Source organism: Sturnus vulgaris, chromosome 2 (genome assembly GCF_052056855.1).
Source record: "Sturnus vulgaris isolate bStuVul1 chromosome 2, bStuVul1.hap1, whole genome shotgun sequence".
NCBI classification, from domain to species: Eukaryota; Metazoa; Chordata; class Aves; order Passeriformes; family Sturnidae; genus Sturnus; species Sturnus vulgaris.
Genome location: NC_142244.1, coordinates 17,725,132 through 17,743,346, shown reverse-complemented (window position 1 = coordinate 17,743,346; position 18,215 = coordinate 17,725,132). Strand labels below are relative to the sequence as shown.

General features: G+C 41.0%; 1 protein-coding gene across 2 annotated transcripts in view; it reads left to right on the top strand.

Moving 5' to 3' along the window:
- The first annotated feature begins 9,650 nt into the window (after positions 1-9,650).
- CRYBG3 (crystallin beta-gamma domain containing 3) overlaps positions 9,651-18,215 on the top strand; it is an 80,152-nt gene continuing 71,587 nt past the window's right edge. Inside the window, exon 1 of one of the 2 annotated variants that reach the window (XR_015800684.1) lies at positions 9,651-9,833. Coding sequence is in view for 1 of the 2 variants with exons in the window: in XM_014882788.2 (XP_014738274.2) it covers positions 9,733-9,833 (101 nt within the window). In the remaining variant the exon portion in view is untranslated. The remainder of the gene's footprint in view (positions 9,834-18,215) is intronic. The other variant, XM_014882788.2, reaches the window with a different exon arrangement.

Sequence of the window (18,215 nt, the reverse complement as noted above, 5' to 3'; positions counted from 1 at the left end):
AAAGTAACACTGATTCAAAATGTTTGTCCTTAAAAGCAAACATTTATTAAGCCAAGAAAAGAAATGGTGTTTAATTTCTGTTTGTTTGCTTTAAGTTTTACTTGTTTTTAAAGTTTTACTTGGTTGGAAAATCTCTTTATGATTAATTCCTGTCATCCATATATTTCGTTCTTTCTGACCTGCCTCATTCCCGTAATACAGAAATCCTTACAAATCTTGATCCTCAACTTTTTGATCTGCTTCTTTTAATTTTTGTTGAGTACTCTGCAAGTGAAACTTTGCAGCTCCCTTCCCTGTTCTTTTGGTTTGGGATGGGGTTTTGAGAAACAAAATAGATCATGAGAGAAGGTCACAGAAGACAACATTAAAAAAGGGTACCACCAAGAAAGTATCCAACTCTCCACTTTCAGAAAGGTCAGGAAAGTTTGCTTTCAAAGGTTAATTTGATATGTCCTGATCCTTTTATATTATTTTTCACTACTTAAATGTTAAAATGCACTGTTACTATGCACAACTAATATTGTGTGTAATAGCTAATCAGAATTCAGAACTTTGAATGCCTTCCTGCAACAAATGCCAAGTGTTTTTAGTAATATTTTGTAACCATCCTTTAGTTTAAGGCTCTGTAGCTCCTGTCACAGTAAGTTACGTCAGGGAAGCATCTGTGTTTGTGTGAACCAGCACTTTGTAATTAATATGCCACTGTTCAGTCAGTTGGATTTACCATTTAATTGGTTGAATTTTCCTGGCCATATGAAATTCTTGCTCTCACAAGTACAGCATGTACGTGATAATGTACTGTTCTCCTTCAGTGGATGTCAGGATCTCGCCATGCAAATCAGCCGTGTTTGCTTTTCCCACTCTTCTAATGACAGCATGAAACCCCCTCCCACTACTGTTTTTCAAAATAAATCCTGGAAATGAAAGCTAGGCTCTTAATGTCTGTCTATCATTAAATGATCTTGTGTTCTCCAAACTGTTTGCCAGGAGATGAACTTAATTGTATTATAATTATATTACTCGGGCACCAGCTCGAAAGGGAGTGTTTGTAATTTCTCTAGGATTCAGGGAGCACCTTTAAGGAACAGGGTAATTTATGTAGTAAAAGAAGTGTAAATTTAGCAACTTCATGCTAGGCAATCTTTTGGCAAACAATGTTTTCTTTGAAGATCAGTAAGTAGATTGAAGGCTTAGCAAAATAGTTACTGAACCAAATTTAGTTTGCTGAAGAGTTGCCTAACAGTTCTCAATAAAGGGATGAAAAGACAGGAAGGAAAGATTTTAAAAACAAGGAAATTGGGAGGTGAAGAGGAAATTTTTTGGGCTGGAGTCATGCTAGTGAATATTAAAGAAACCTAAGCCTCATGAGGCTTGGTGAGGTAACCATGATAAATGACTGAAGTGGATGCTCAGCAGTACAGACTAATGAGAGCAGCCCCATGAAACTGCCTTTACAGAGCAAAGAGAGCTGGTGCTGAGAGCCTGATGTCCTCATCTGTGTGGCCTCAGTTTGCTTCAGTCTGAGCCTTTCCAAGGGCTTCTCAGTCCTTGGAGCACGCTGTGCTCTCTTGGCTTTGAGTTTCACCCAAAAAGAATTGAGTTCGTGTCCTCCCAGCCAACTCTGCCATGTAAACAAAAGCACTATTAGTGAGGATTATCTGTAAAATACCCTCCTGACCTGAATTAATGCACGAGTGGAGGCATGCCTCTACAAATTAAAGAGGGAAACAATCCCAAAAAGTTTTCAAACCGTGGGCTTAGAAGCATGTGAAAAAACAGCAGAACTTGGCAAGAGGTCTCCACAAGCCAAGGTTCCCCAGGAATAATGCCAGTGAAATATTTAGGAAAATACAAGTTTGCAGTATGCTTCGCTTGGAGCTGGGAATGTTTATTCCACAAATACAGGCTATAACCATTGAGCAGGGATTAAGGGGTAACACTTCCAACTTGAAGGAAATGGCATAATGTCATTTGTGAAAAACAGGCAGTCATGAGTAAATAATAATAAATATTAAAATCTTTATGTCAATAATAATGGAGTCGTCTGTCAGACATCACTGCTGTTCTTGGCATCATCTGTATTTATGATCACACGGGTTTAAAGGTGTTACTAGGAAAAGAACTTTCCAATGTTTTGTTTCCTAAAAATACCATTCTGCAAGTAAATCTCTCTTTGTTTTAAGCTTATCCACCAATATTTATTAGCATAAACTGAAAAGGAAAAAAGTATCTAAAAATTGATGTAATGAGTAACAAATGGAATCAATGAACCAGAAAGTGGATGTTGTTTTCAGTGACAGCAATATTCCAAGGATTTTATTCATCATCTATTACATCATCAATGGATTACATTAAAGCATCTTGGACCCAATTTAACATTTTTATCTGTGAGGTGATGTTGTTGGCCCATCATTAATTCTCGCTTTAGAGGAGTAAGGACTGGTGAAGGATTCCTCTTCGAGGGTGGAGTGTTTCTGCTGGGAAAGGTGGTGCTTTTCTCTTTTAATGCTTGTTTTTGTTCCCTCTTCACTCCACTTTTTTGAGGTGATCTTTTACATCCTTAGGTATTTTTCAACGGGGAAGTGTTACTCTGTTTTGAGATGCCTAGAACCTATGCATAATTGTTTTCTAAGTCCTCTGCTGAGCTTTAAATCAAGAGCAAGTTAATGCTCTAAAAAATTTTTGGCAGCAAATTCAAAGCAGGCTAAATTAATCTATAAACTAATCCAATCTAGAGGTTAAAAAGTATTGCTGTATTTTGCAATTAAGTTTTGAGCCTTACTATTTCTTTCATCAGTACCATTATAAAATAAGATCAATCACTATTATGTTAGAAAAAATTACAGAACAGACACTTCAGTGCTGACTTACCACTATTATTATAGGTATATATAGTAATAATAAATTAAAGCTATGTTGTAGCTTTACAGTTGCTGGAAATTAAAAGACATAGAGACAAAATCAAGTCATTCAGGTTGCAGGAATATTTTTAAGTACCAAATTTCCTTTTTATCCATTCCATAATCGTTAAAGTACTACTTAGTTCTCTAGTCTCATATGTCATGCAATGATTTAAAAAAGCATTTAAACCCCCTCTTTTTGCAAATAGTAAGTCTCATGCTTTCCTTGAGGTGTGTGTTCTGTTATGATGTCAGGTAATGCACTTAAGTAAGTCCTTAATTTATGCAGAATACAAACTATCTGTGTGATTTGTTAAAGGCTGTAGCAATTTCTAAGTTGTGAAGTGAATGACAAGTGATCTGATACTGGCATCAGACTAAATAGGAATACTTTAGTCAGTTCCTCATATAAAGAAAAATTGACAGCTTTATCCAGAGAATTGATTTACTCTAGAGATAATGTGAGCTTTTATTTTCAGCAGCAGTTCAGCACACCCTGAAAATTGGAAAATACAGAGTACCTCTATTATTTATGAACTACACTAAGTGCATTCTGTAAAATACCATCTTCCATTGTAGAGAAAACCCTTTAGTCTTCTTAGTCATATTTTATTGGACCAGAGCTGTGCATTAAATACTGAAAATATTTCTAAAGAACAACATCAGATAAAAAGACTTTCAGGCTGATATCCCCATTAACCAGATGTCATTTCCTTGTGATGGCATTTACTTTGCTGAAAAAGCTTTTCTGTCTTGACTTTACTAACAGGGAATGCTTGAGTGAGGAAACAGATTACTCAGAATTTTTGTTCTGGGGTATTTAAAGAAATCTTCTTTCCCCTCTTAAAGGTTTTGTTGTGTTGGGCTTAAAAAACAAACAAACAACAACAAAAATAAACAAACAAAACAGAACAAAAAAAAACCACAAAACAAATGAGTGGGGGGAGGGTGTTGTCAGTTATCCTGTTACTTACCAGCTAACCAGGGTTGAATTCTTACAACTTGGCCTTTGAGATTTCTTTCTTACCCTTTTTCTGTGTGTTGCACAGACTGTTTACTGTTACGTGGAACCTGTGTGCCAAGAATTAGACTCTGTTTTTCTGTTTGTTCTGTAATGAGATTGAAGCATTTTCTCCCTGTTTGGAATAACTTATGGATATAATTTGCATACATAAGAAAAGGTCTCTTCTTTGTTTTCTCTCTCTCTCTTTTTTTTTTTTTTTTTTTTTTAATTTCTTACTGGAAGCTTAAATGGAGAGGAAAGTAAGTTGTTCCATGAAACCAGATGGGATTCTGCAACATTAGCAGCCAAATGCTTTTATGATCCTGTTTGGCTCAATCCATAAGAATTCTGTTTGTTGGAGACTGGTGTACTTAAAGTCATTTTTATATACAGAATATTTTGCAGTGTATTTCTCCAGACACTAAAGGCGATTATTCCTTTTGGAATATGCTTATACACATGCTCAGTATAAATGCGGTAAGGGCTTTTTTTTATATATATATATGTATATATACACACTAATTTTCAAACATTTAAAATAATATTTTATAAAAGGTCCAGAACATTGGGTTATAAAATATTCTATGTTGTGAAATCCAGCAGGAAAAACAAGGGGTGGCATTGGTGTGTCTGCAGTCAGTGGTTCTAGGAAGCCTTGGGGTCCAGGGACTTGTTTTAGGAAATCTTTGAAAGGTAATTAAGAAAGCCAAGTCTGCTGTCCAGAGGCTTAAATTTACTCTACATATGCTTATACCACAATTTAAAACTGCCTAATAAGCTGCAAATTTAAAAATGCACTTTTATGTACATGCATGGAAATATGGTACTCTCATTAGAATAGTAATTTGATTTTATATTTGAAAGTGTGTAGATTTGTACAGAAAGGTGTATATTCATTTTTAACCACACATCTGATATTCAAAAGATATTCTAGGTGGAAAAGTGTTAAATTAATTACAATGTATAAGTAGCTGGTAATGTATGTAATGGATTTCTTTTATTTGCATGTAAGACACCTCTTTTGAAAACTCTTGCATTCTTATGAATACTGAATTATTTGTGCTGCTTTTTACACTATCTATAGGATATGTTAGAATTTGGATGAAATCAGCTTACTGAAGCACTTTGTTTAACCACATTTTTTGTGGAAGGGTGGCAGTGAATAGACAGATTGTCTTAGCAGGTGAGCAGACTCAGAGCAGGATGATTTTACAGAGATTTCATTACATGAAGTGCAGACTTTGCTGAGCTCCAGTGAGGGTAGGATGGTTTGCAGTCATTAACTTGGTAAGAGGACAAGTGAGCTTAATCTTTATTTTGGATTCACACAAGTTTAATTAATAAGGTGCTGTCAAAAACGTCTTGGGAGCCCCCCAGACAAGCTGTGCTAATCAGCTGAAAGTTGTCAAATCTTTTGGAATTAGGTACATACATCCCACTACAGTATGAGGCTTCTGAGTGCTTTTTGTTCCATGCCCAGGTGCAGTGAAAGTCTGCTTTTAAAAAAGATTCTGTAGGTGGGTTGGCAGTTTCTTACTTTGTAGTTCACAGTTTCCCCTTTTAGCACCTTTGTTACTGGGTAGGTGTAAATGTCTGAAATTTACAAGTGCAAAACAAAGTAGAGGGGAAAACAAACAGAAGAAGCTTTCCAAAAAGATGATTTAAAGATTTTAATTCCTAGACTGAACTCTGGCCATAGGTAGCACGGTGCATAAATGCTACCAGAAATAATAAAGAACACAGTTATGGCTCTCAGAAGCTGCTGTTTAACCCCATGAGTCATTTCCAGCTGTCTTCTCCAGACATGAAAGCATTTGAACAATAGCATTTTACCACGTGGCTGTCTTTTAAACCATTTTCAGTAAATCAAGTGGAGGAACTGTGTGTTTACAATTAAAGGATGAGGATTGCTGGAAGCTGCACAGCACATACTTTACAGCAGAAGGTCATGGCTAGATAAAAAATAATCCTAGAAATCCTTGCTAACATCTTTTATCTGTGTAATAGCATAGCCAAGACCCAGCTCTTCCATTCTGTTGGTCGCCTTCAATTTAAAGTATAGATTAGAGATTTCAAAGTCATCTGTCCTTGTTTCAATATAACTAACTTGTGAAAAATGGCTAGGAAATATTACACACCATGACTCCTTTATGTGTATTTATTAATTCATAGTCTCATGCCACCTATTAAACAGATTATAGACTGGAAAGGAAAAATATAGGTAAGGGCCTATTCATTATTTGTGCCACATCTACCTGCAGACGTGTTCTGTAAGAGCCTGGAAAATGGGAGTGCTTATTAATAAGAAAAAGTAGCAGAGCTGTATAAAATATTTTGATGGATAAATGCATTAACGTGTATGAAATGGAAAACTGAACTTTGCTTTTGCATAGCAGAGTTGCACCTCAAAATATAAGAGCACTTCTTATTGTAGTGGTCCAACAATGAAAACAGTTTGAGGATGTTGTTTTCATTTAATAGTTGTGTGAAATGTGCTTGCAGGCAAAATGTTTCATTTGGAGGTTTTAAGACTACATTTCTACCCTAGTTCTTACTTTAATGTATCAGGAAAATTTTAAAAGAAGGGTGTGAAAGCAGGGCTCCTTCTAAACCAGCATGATGGAAATTTGCTTTCCTTTTTTGTATCCAAACAAAACAAAAGATTTGACTCAAGATTTTAAGGACCCATAAAAAGGAGGAAATACAAAAAGCACAATTAAAATTTCGCCATCTGCTCACTCTAAATCAGCAAGGAGAAGGGGGAGGCTTTCCTTCTGCACAGCCATTATAATCAGAACTGCAGCAGAAAAATTAAGTGGATGTGGAATAGGCACAACACCCTCCCCTCTCTTACTCGACATTCAAGTGACACTCTGGGCAGGGTGAATTATGAAAAAAATGTATTGAGAGCCCCTGCTTGACATTGTCCTCTTCTGTGCAATTCTATCCCTCTGCAAGTGTGTTTTAATGGTTTCTCCTTGCCTTTGGTGTTGCCATATTACCTCATGTGGGCCACATGTGAGCACTTTAATCTGAGGTGGGAAGGAACTTGTTTGGCCCATCTGTTTTGGCTTGCACGTGTTGGTGCTGCTCTTACTGCTGGCAGCTGTGCTAATGTGTGAGGCCACCTGGCACATACTGCAGCTTTGGGTAAAAGCTTCCCTTTCCCCCCTTTGCTGGAGGTGTAGGTGGCTAAATTGGAGTTCCCCTTTTGTTATTTTAAATGTGTCAAAACTATTTACTCTTAGGTCATGTGATACTCAATTACTCCAGGGTACAAAAAAAACGGAAAGGGATTCTCTAACCTGTGCCATGTTCATCTTTTATATTGATACAGTTTTAATATGTTGATTAGTTTTAATATTTTCATTATTTGCCTGCAGTAGAACTGTCATTTGGTATGTTCCTGTATTTTCTGTTTTTAGATGCAGTGAAGAAAGGATGAACAGATTTAAGCACAAAATGTTACTGTTTGGGATTAGCATTTCTGATTAGGTTGGCTCTTTGTTCTTGGACAAGCAGAGCCCTGGTAATGCTTCGTGCTGCCCTGTGGTGCCCCTGTGGGCACATGTGGACAGCCTTTGGATGCAGCAAGGTGTTCTGACTGCCTCTGTCTCTGTGTGCAAACCACTCACCATATTATACTGAACTACATCCTGAGGTGATTACGAGGATTAATTAATGCTTAAATCCTTTGAAGACACCGGATGCTTTATAAATGCTAATTATTATATTCAGGTTTGCCATAGCTTAGGGATTAGATCTTACTTAAGCAATAGGTAGGGAAGCTGTGAGATGTATGTGGCAAAGAAAAATTAAAAGTAATAAACACTCACAGAGAGCCTAAGCCTCCCTGCAGCCTGTTTGTGCAGTCCTAATAAATTGCCACTTTTCTAATTTGGTTTTGGAGCCTAACAACTTCTATTTTGAATGTCAGGAGGAGTGTCTCCTCTATAATGTTCCATTGGGAGCTGCTGTTATATTTTGCAATTTTAACCCTGATTGCCATTTCTGTGAGAATTGCTCTAAAAATGTGCTTTCTTGTTTTCCTCTATACTGTTCTGGAATAAAACATTTCATGGCTTTGTGCAAAGCTTGGGGCATCTGTATCTCTGAGAGAATTATCTGCTCCTTGTCTGGACACTGAAAACTGGACAGAACCTTGTATAGTAAGTGCTGGTCCCCTGAATAAGGTTTGTGACTGGTTACTATTCTGTGAGAAAGCTACTTTTTGTAACCTGTGATCCAGCCAGCTAGTCCCAGTTCTGACTGGTTAAAAACTTAAGTACATGTCCAATACCCAGCTGTGTCTGTGTTTTTAAATTGCACATCAAAACTATATGAGACTTGGATTATACAAAGCAGAGCTGTTTCCACATTTCTTAAAGATTTTTTCATAGCTGAGGTAGGAAAAAGAGGACAGAAAAGCAGACAGTAAGTTTTTTTCAGGCTGTTTTATTGTTGCTGCTCTGCAGATGAGCCTAGAGTACCAGCTTCATATCTGCCTGTCACAATGACACAGTGGTTAAGAAAGAGGTTTGGGTATGGATCAAGGTGAACAAATGGCAAAAAACCTTAGAGAAAAGAGGTGATCACTGGCACAGGCTACCCAGAGCCCTTGGTGCTGGAGATATTCGAAAGCCATCAAGGCACAGTCCTGGACAATCTGCTCCAGGTGGTCCTAGTTGAGCAGGGGATTGGACCAGGTGACTTCCCTTCCAACCTCAACCATTCCACAGTTCTGTGAGACGGCACGAAGCAAAAAAGAGCTGATAGAAAGGTGTAAGGTGGAGGCAGTCACAAAGAACAGCAGAGATACTCACGAAGATGAGAAGGTATGGTTCTGAATTTAAAATCCTTGCATCAGGGTTGGTCTATTTTACCAGTAACTCACACTCAGTGAATCATTAAGGTTTTGTGCATCGCCTCGATCTATAAAATGACCGTAGTATTTGTCACTGTGCTGTTGCAATGGCAAGGTCATCTGTAGGTATATTTTGATGTTAAGGGTGGCCACAACTCTATGAGAGAGAAGGATGAAAGGTTTGGTATTTAAAAGCCCAAAACCAAACAAAAAACTAAACCAAACTCCTTTGTAGGAAGTAAACTTTTTAAAAGGCAGGAGAACCCCTTTCTTCCAAGCCGGGCAGCAGGCACGCATGTTGTGGCAGCCACGCCGTGCCGGGACAGCGCGAAGCCAGTTCCTGACGAGCGCAGGAGCTCAAAGCTGGCCCGGCTTACAAAGCAGTAGCACTCAGTCAGGACTGTAGATTCTCAAGGCTGCCTAACCTTTTTCTTCAGAGGTTTGGGTTTTTTTAAAGAGCTTGTTGTTGTTGTTGTTTTTTACCTCTGATGTTTTCTCTTTGTTCACGTTAATTATGACCCATTAACTAAAAAAAAAAAAAAAAAAAGGCAACAAACCCAAACCGAACACAAACGCGCCACCTTCCCGGCGCGGAGGCGGCGGGCAGCGTGTGGCGATCCCTCCCCGCCGCGGCCATCGCTTCCCTCCGGCGGCCCCGGGCGCTCGGCAGGGCAGGGCCCGGGCCCTCCCCGCCTACCGGGGCACGGACGGGGCTCCCCCATCGCCTCCCGCCGCTGCCACAGGCGCCCCCGGCCTCGGAGCGCGGCTCTCCCGGCCCGCCCCGCCCCGCCGGCAGCCGGGCAGGGGCGGGGGCGCGAGGCGGCGGCTCCTCCCCGGGGCGGAGGGACGAGTTCGCCGCCTCCCTCCCTCCCTCCCGCCTGCCGCCGCCGCCGCGGGGACTCGGTGCCGGGCGGCTGCTGGCGGCGTCTCCCGTCCGGTCCCGTCCCGTCCGGTCCGGTCCGGGGATGTCCGGCGGGGGCAGCCGGCGGCGGGCCGGCCCCTCCTGGCACAGCACTTTGTCTCGCTTCTTCTCCAGGAGCTCACCCGGCGAGGGGGCGGCGAACAGGTACGCGGGGCAGCGGGGCGGCGCGGTGCCACCTGCGCGGCCAGGGGACACCGAGGCACGGCAGGGCGGAGCGGGGCCCCGGCCCGTGTCGCGACGGCGGTGTGTGGCGGGGCAGAGGGAGGAAGCGAGCGCTCCCCGCGGGGAGCCCGAGGGCGGCTCCAGGGACAGCGGCGGGCGGCGGCGTGTCCGGGGAGCTCCGGAGCGGGCGGGCTGACAGCTGCTGCCGTGCCCGGGAGGGCCGGGCTGTCCCGGGGCAGCGCTGAGCTGAGGGCACGGCTGCTGCTGGCGCTGGGGGCTCCCTGGGAGCTGCACCGGGCACCCCCGGCCCCGCCGGGCTCGGCCGAGCCCCCGTGCGACCGGCTGGGGATCGCGCAGCCCGCGGCTCCTCCTCGGCTCGTGTGGCCCGGGTCGCGGCCCCTTCCTCGGGGAGCGGGAGCAGGGCACGGCGCTCAGCTCTCGGAGGGCTTTGTTTGTTTTCGCTTTTCACGCTGAAAGTTTTCTTTTGGGCTGGTGTAAACCAGGCGTTAATGCAGCATAAATATTACTGATGTGTTTAAGTCTCAATGCAAAATTTGTGGTTTATGGAAACTTGGTTATTAATAATTTTTTTAGTGCAGGGATACTTGGAAAGATGAAAAGGTTTGGAAACTTCTTGTGTATTTGTTCCTCTTCCTTTTTATTCTTTATTTTTTCCTTTTTTTTTTTTTTTTTTTTTCTTCTGGTGGCTGACTTCTGTCTGTAAGTAGGAAAGAAGCACAGGTAAGTTTCCTTCAGTTTCCTCCAATTTCTCAGGCAGCCTCATTGTCGGCCCAAGTTAATATGCATATTTTTGTGGTGAAAAGGTGTTAACTGCCTAGGCCTTACTTCCTCGGGTGTAGTATTTATTTTTTGCTTTTAACATGTTGGTTTTAATCTGAGTCATCCTTGATAGGGCATAGGTTTGTGTTTAAACTAGCAGACAGTAAATGCGGTTTAATCAGATAGACAGTGGCTATCGCAGTAGTTCTTATAGTGAAAAGCTTTAGGATCTTGCATTGTGTATTCCCAGCAATAATGGAAAATAGAAGAGAGTATTGCTCTCTTACGCTGACCATCCTAAGCAGTCTTGTAAGTTTCTTGTAAATGAGGATTTTTAACGTCGGGGGTTTTGTTTTACTGTAAGCGTTTGACATGCCAGCACACCACCAAGGATCCGCTGGTCTTTTATGAGTGGAAAACGCTGCTTTTTTTATTTCGTGGAAGAAAGAAACCGGGAGCAAGACTGCTGAATCAAGGACATCTTTACAATTGCTGGAATAGCCTGGCTGTTTTGTCTGGCGGGGGTGGTTAAGATACGGGAGAAGACGAAGGTTTGGATCTGGCTGAGGACCTGGAGCGGCAACAGGACAGGTTTCATGGGATGAGCTCCCTACAGCTGTGGTTTGGGATAAACAAAAAAGCCTAGCGGTCACCTTGGTAAGGAGGAGAGCGATGCCACTGGGGTGGTTCGTACGATAAATAGCAGATCTGTAGGCAGCACTCAGGGTAGAGCTCCTGCACTTGGGGCTGCAGTCTAATCTCTATCCCAATCACAGTTTCATTTCCTGCAGCCGAGAGCCTTTTCTTTATTCGGACGGGGGGATACTCCGAGCAGGCTCTGGCCGCTTGGCCTCGTTGTTGAACTCCTCTCCAGGCTGGCTGCAGGGTGGTGGCCGTGGCTCCTTCCCGGAGCGAAGGGACTCGCCATCCCGAGTCCCATTTGGTATGTTAAGGAGCTTTTCCTTGTAGTGCCGGGCTGCAGCGTGGCACGCTCGTCAGGAATGCTGACGTTCTCGTATTTGGTTTCCACTGGCAGCCTCTTCGCAGATTAGCGTAATTGCATACATTATCCAGCGCCGGGCTGGGATGGGTGCCGCAGGTTTGCTCCTCGTGTTTTTCCGTGGAGCAGAATGGATCCTTGAACAAAGGAGTGCGGGACGGGGCACCGGGGCTGCCCTGGCTGCTCGCTGTGAAGGTGTGGAGTGCGTGGGCGACTTGGGGAATGCAGCTTTTGTGAAGGGCTGTGAGAAATGTATGCACTGGCACGGCTTCGCTTGCAGGTTGTCGGGAGGATGTGTGTTGGAACCAGACCAAGTTTGATATATACATGTATATAAAAACTTTTCTCTGGAGATACTCTACTTACTGATGGGTTTCAAAAAAGTAGAAGACCTAAGCAGAGGGGAAGCAGTGTATCACATCCATTCTGTGCACCCGCACTGACCTCTGGAGACGTGCTTCACACTTGATGCCTCTGTAGAATGTGATGATTTCCTAAGTTTTAAAAGCATGCAGAAATGAGCCTCTGCCCATTCAAAAGTCATTCTCCACCTGCTCCCGCAAATTAGGCAGTGGTGAGTGGCTGGAAGCTGCCAGCTTTCCTTCCCCACTGAGCACAGCTGCCCTCTTGCTCCAGGTCCTGTTCAGATTTACCTATGAAAACCACAAGAACCAAAACCCAAACCTACCGTGACCCTGGTTTAAAATGGGAGGAAGGGGATGGAGGGAGTTACATTTGTTAATCAATGTCTTAAACTCTTCTGAGAGCCTCATTTGACAAAAAGCTTATGTTAATAACTTGCCCTTACAGCAATTTGTAGCTCTGATGAACATGAGACTCGCTGGAGGCTTGCTTGCTTGTGGAAAAAATAAGCTGCACAGATTAGTTACGAGTTTTGTGGCAGCAAAAAGCACAGCACATGCCTTAAGAGTTCTCTTGGCTTTTACATAAAATGTAGCCAAATGGAAAACGTCTCCCAGCCAGTGCCTGCCTGCTACTTAAGTGTGTTCTTCAGAGTTGGGTTTGCTTTGAGTGGCTTCAGTGCTCTTCATCCCACGTCTTTGTCATTGACTTTCTGTCAAAGACTGTCATTATGCTGTACTGGACTATTTGCTATTTTCAATAATACACAATCGGTTATTGGTTACCACAGTGTTTGTCCTGGAGCTATCTAAGTCCCCAGGGTGACAAAATCCAATTGCATTTTCACTATTCTAATGGGAGTCTTATAATTTATTCTTTTTTTTCACTAATACATGTATCTTTGGTCCATCTGGAAGAAGACACAACTTTTACACTGTAAGTCTACACTGTGGATTGTTTCAGAAATATGTGGCTTCTGTGGCTGAGCAATTGTTCTTTTGTGAATAAATGTGACCTTTCAGGAGGGTGTGACACTTTTTACTGAGGTGCCATCAAAATGTCCTTTAAACTATGGGTGCATTTTATTAGTTATTCCATGCAGTGTTTAGCAGGTTCAATTCAGATTTCTCTTTTTCCCTCCAAGTGCTGTTGGCTGGTCACAGTGCAAGTTTGATTTGTCAGGATATTTTGTCTGCATTGGTGAGGTATATCCGAGACAAAACAGGGAAGAGCAACCTTTTAATTGGTTTAGAAGGATTTGGGGGGGCTGATTTGATTGTTGGATTTTTTTTTTTTTCAGGCAGAGGTTGTTGTTGCATTTATCCATTAGTATCTTACTGAGAGCTTTCAGAGATGAAGAACTTTGTTTATTCTGCCTGAGGAGAGATGAGAGAGTCTTTTTCTTCCTTTGGGACTGCCAGTCATTGTTCCTGTTTACAAAGAACTTGTGTTTTTGTAGTTGTAAAAACTCTGTGTTTGAGGGACTGCTGGAAATTGATGGAAAAGGGAGTAATAAATTTCAAACCTAGTTCTTCTGAAATTGCTGCCTCCTGGCTGGGTTTGATTCTGATACCATTGGCATCTTTGAAGAAATCCATTGTCTGCTGGAAAAATTAGTCTCTGCTTTCTAATAAAGAACCTTTTACTTTCAAAAGCCAGAGCAGGATTCTTTGTGTTGTTGTTTAAATTTAGCTTATTTATGAGTCTACGTGAGGGATGGTGGTCTGTGGAACCAGCAAGGGCAACACTCCAACCAAAGAGAAGATTTCAAATTAACTTGCCTAAGTAAGGTGCATTATGAAAATTTTCTGTAGATTTGTTAATTTGGCATTTCTTTCTTCCTTTTTGCTTCCTAGATTTTTCTATTATGACTTCCATTGCAGGATAATTCCAAATAGTATGAAAAGCCCTGATTCAGCAGGGTCCCAAAGTGGTTGCCCATACCGAGGCAGGTAAATAGTTGTGTGCACTCTGGTGGGACTGCCTGCTTGGTCAGAATGAGGCACATACTTGAATTTCTCGTGGGACTGAGACCAGGAGGAGCAAGGCCAGCAGCTGGCCGTGTGTGTGAGAGACATTTCCTGAAGGAAATGTTACTAGAGCCTTAATTATAATAGAAGCGCTCCTTGGAAGAAACAAAGCAACATTTTTTCCACTGTTTTAAATGTGAACGGAGTTGTCTCCTTTTCCAGTTATTGGCCTAAGTGCCAGAGTTAATGCAAAAATTTTTCCAAAACAGCTACAAGTCTGTGGTTTTAAGGAATAGTTTTGCAAACATGAAAACTCCTTGGTCTTTTCGTCTAGTGAACAAAAGACTCCCAGGTGGAAAAAAAATTAAGATTCTGGAACATGTTGCTGTGGGGATTGTATTTCTAATTATTGTAACTTCTTAAAACGGTGGAAACCTAGCTAGTGCTTTTAATTTCTGAGGGGCTTTTGGATTTTATACAGTTCCTTTAGTACATACTATTACACTTTCAGACAGTAGCACAGCACGGGGCTGCTCAGGCTTTAACTCAGTTCTTCTGTGTATTAATTTTCATTTCTAATACCATTTTTATCTGCTCGAACTGGCTGTGCAGTATCACTTTTGAAGACTTAAGGTCAGAAATGTTGGCTTCCTTGCTCATTTCACTTTTTCATGTCAGTTTTCGTGTCAGTTTCCAGACACAAGATCTAGTCTCCAATGATGTTGTGTTATGGTCATTTCACGACTTGCCTTATTTTGAAATAGAATGTTGTTTTTCTGAATGTTCTGCTGCCTCTCAAGTTGATAAAATATTTTTCCAAAGGCAGTATATCTGTATAAGAAGGTCTTGAGGCTCAAATGTGTAAACACCTTGGGCATCTGCACTTCACCTCCAGAGAGTGTTATGTTGGGAAAAATCGTAGGAAGAAGTTATTTCTTGTGAGCACACGAACAGAAAAGACAGAAAGAATTGCAGTGATAACTTAGTTTTATTTTACTCATCAGTTACAGGCTGCAAATTTGGCCATTAAACTTATTTTGGTAGGAATGGAAAATGCATGTCCTCAAAACAAAAGAGGGAACTTTGGTGTGTGTAGGATGTTTCCTGGTGTATATTTTGTGTGTAAAAGATGGGAGTTCTGGAGAGTATTTTCTTGGGTTGAAATAGTAGCCCTCTGTACCTCTACCAGAAGATTTCTCCTCCAGCCTGACTAGAAGAGCTTGTTGCATCTTACTGGTGACACCAGTCTCTCTTGCTTGTTTTTTCTGGGGTGCTTATTCTTAATGAATCTTTTTGAAATTCTGGTATGCTCTGTTACTCTGTAACAGTTGCTGCTGCTTTAAAGCTGCCCTGGATTACTTTTTTTTTTTTTTTTTTAATATCTCCTATTTTAATGCCATTTTGTAAGTACCACTGTTGATCCCCCACCCTGCCAACACACCCTGTAAAAACAGTTCTATTCCCCATTAATTCGATAATTTTAACCTTAATGCATAGGTTGTAAATCTGTTTCTGATGCTCTAGCAAGTGTTTGCTTTAGTGACCAGTAACATATCTATTTCATAAGGATGCTGGAAACTGCCTAACCAATCAGACTGGCAAATAGGAGCAGATTCCACAGCAGTGTTGGTTACTATGCCTGACAGATGCCAGAAGGAAAACCTTGATGTAATCTGGTATAATGGCTCTGCCCAATATTGCAATAAGCTCTGCTCAGAAACATTTATATTTCTTTCTCCAGCCTTTGTGGGGCTGTTTAATTCCCTCACATGTAAAACAGATTAAGTTATTTAGCAAGGGTCATCATATTTATTTCACTTAGTTCTAGCCTTAAAACTTAAATGTACATGTTCAGTGTATCGACATGGTTTGGTTCTTGAATTTTTTTCATACAAACTTTCATTGTAAAATTTGGCCTCTCTGCGATTTTTCTGATGTATTTATCTTCTATTTTAGTTTTAGTTGTTCATTTTAGTCTTTATTTAATACTAACACACTTTGTGTAGCTCATATAAACCGTGCAACACAGCGCTGCTATTGCAGAACCTGAAGCTGACCCAGCTTTGCTGCACAAGCAAAGAACAGTATGTAAATCAGTAGCAGAAACAGGTCTGAGAGGAAAAGTTGTTTCAGTTAAAACTATCTAAATTGCTTATTGCTGTCTGTAATCAAACCAGTTTCAAAATGAGAGTAGATTAATTGAATATAATACATTTCGTGGTATTTCAACACTTGAAGTGTTAGAATTGCTGATTAATTTTTCTGCCTAAGTTCCTGCCTTCTCCTCCCCCTGGTTCCATTTTCTCCTTCCTTACCTTTCTCTGCTTTCTTTTCCTTTTCCTCTGTTTCCCTTCTGTATTTGTTTTAAATATCAGCATTGCTTTCCATTAACCCTCTAATTTCAAACTCAATAACTTGTTTCTATAATTACCATTTGTCTTAATGTCTTCAATTCTCCCTCCCCTATGTGTGTGGCCTAAGCTTAAGCACAGAAGCAGCAGCCAGAAACTTCATATTCAAATTTCTGTGCAAAATTCTCCCTCTCTCTTTAGGACAAGCCCCAACAGCCTTGCCATAGACTAGAGGCAGATTTTGTCATTGCTGCTGCTGTTTGGTTTCCCAAGAAGTGTGTTAGCCTGGGAATTTTGCTGAGGAGTTCACCAGAAATTTTTCATTTCAGAGCTTTTCAGAAGAGGGCAACATTGTAGTTTGGCGGGGAGGGAAACAGAGGAAAGATAACTAATTAATTTAATTAATTGGGGTATTTTTCTTCTACATTTTAGCTGTCACTTGATGCACAGGCCAGTTTTTTGCCTTCAGTTGATTTCCTCACATCTTGTTACCACTGAGCTTTACAGTAATATTTTCCTTTCAGTTAATTTAACAAATGGTTACTGTACCCTTGCTCATATTCCTCGATGTACATGCTGGAAGTTTGACTCTTAAAAAATGGACTTTTTAGATTAAGTTCTGATAGTTCTGGCTGCAGAGCACACAAATGGCTTCACAAGTGTGATGATAGTGCCTAGGGGAAGGTGTTTCTCTTTAAAGTACATTTTATTTAGTTGGATTAAAGGGGAAGGATAGAAAAATTGATTTCCTACATCTCTCAAGTGACCTGAGAAGTTAATAAACATGGTATTGATTGTAACATCACTGAAAGATGGGAATTGTCAAGCTCAGTTTTGTTTAAGGGATTACAGCTTCACTGACAAACTGCTGAAATATCATCTTTAGATGCTTAAGACTTGGCACTGATGCCCCACTTAAAATATTTGCAAGTGTAAGAAGGCTAAAATTCAACATACACAGGAATATTAAAAAAGCAGATGTAATAAATATTTTTCTACTTGATCTGTTTGAAGCAAATGAAAAGGACGTGGTTTTGAATCAATTTAATATCTTCACAGATAATTTAAAAGAGGACAAAACTGTAGCATGTGAAGCTTGCAGATGATTCGAGTGAAAAGTATGGAAATCACCACGTGGATGACATTGGAAACAAACTAAGTTGCCGTGGTTGACAGCCAGTTAAACATGAGCTGCCAAAGTGGTGGCTCAGAGAAGAAAATGTGATTGTCGGGTGTATAAACAACAAAACACATCTGTTCTGTGGATTCTTTGGTTACTGCAGCACCGAGTCCAGTTTTGGTGTCCATGATTTGTCATGAAAAAGATGCTGGCAAACTGAAAAGGGCTCTGAAAAGAGCTCCAGAACTATTTGATGTCTGGAAAAGCTCCCTCCCATAATAAAGTGAAGTAGCTCAGTGGCATTTAGGTTTGAAATGACAGTGTTAAAGTTTGAGGAATGACTCTGCCTCAAGGAATATAGCTGCAAGGGAAATCAGATTTAAGTGCTTTATGTTACAGTCGACCTGTGGCTTCAAGAGGTTATTTAAATCAGACACCTTTATAATCTGTCCCACATAGATGTAGATTGATTGAGAGATGAGACTTGAATAGCTAAGCCTAATAAGTAGTGAGTTAAGCAGTAGTTTACATGGAAAGGTCTTATTTACAAATGTGGCCATTTTCCCAATATTTGTTGTTTTTCAAGCAAAGCTCATAACTTCCTGTCATGTGTTAAAGGCTTGATGCAGGTCTCCCTTGGTGAAATTTCATAATCTAGATTATGCAGGAGGCCAGCTGCAGTAATCAAAAGGGTCTATATGGCAAGCAGGGTAACTGGTATATATAGAAAAATATTAATTTAAAAGTCTGAATTTTTTGCAGTCATCTTTTTAATTACCA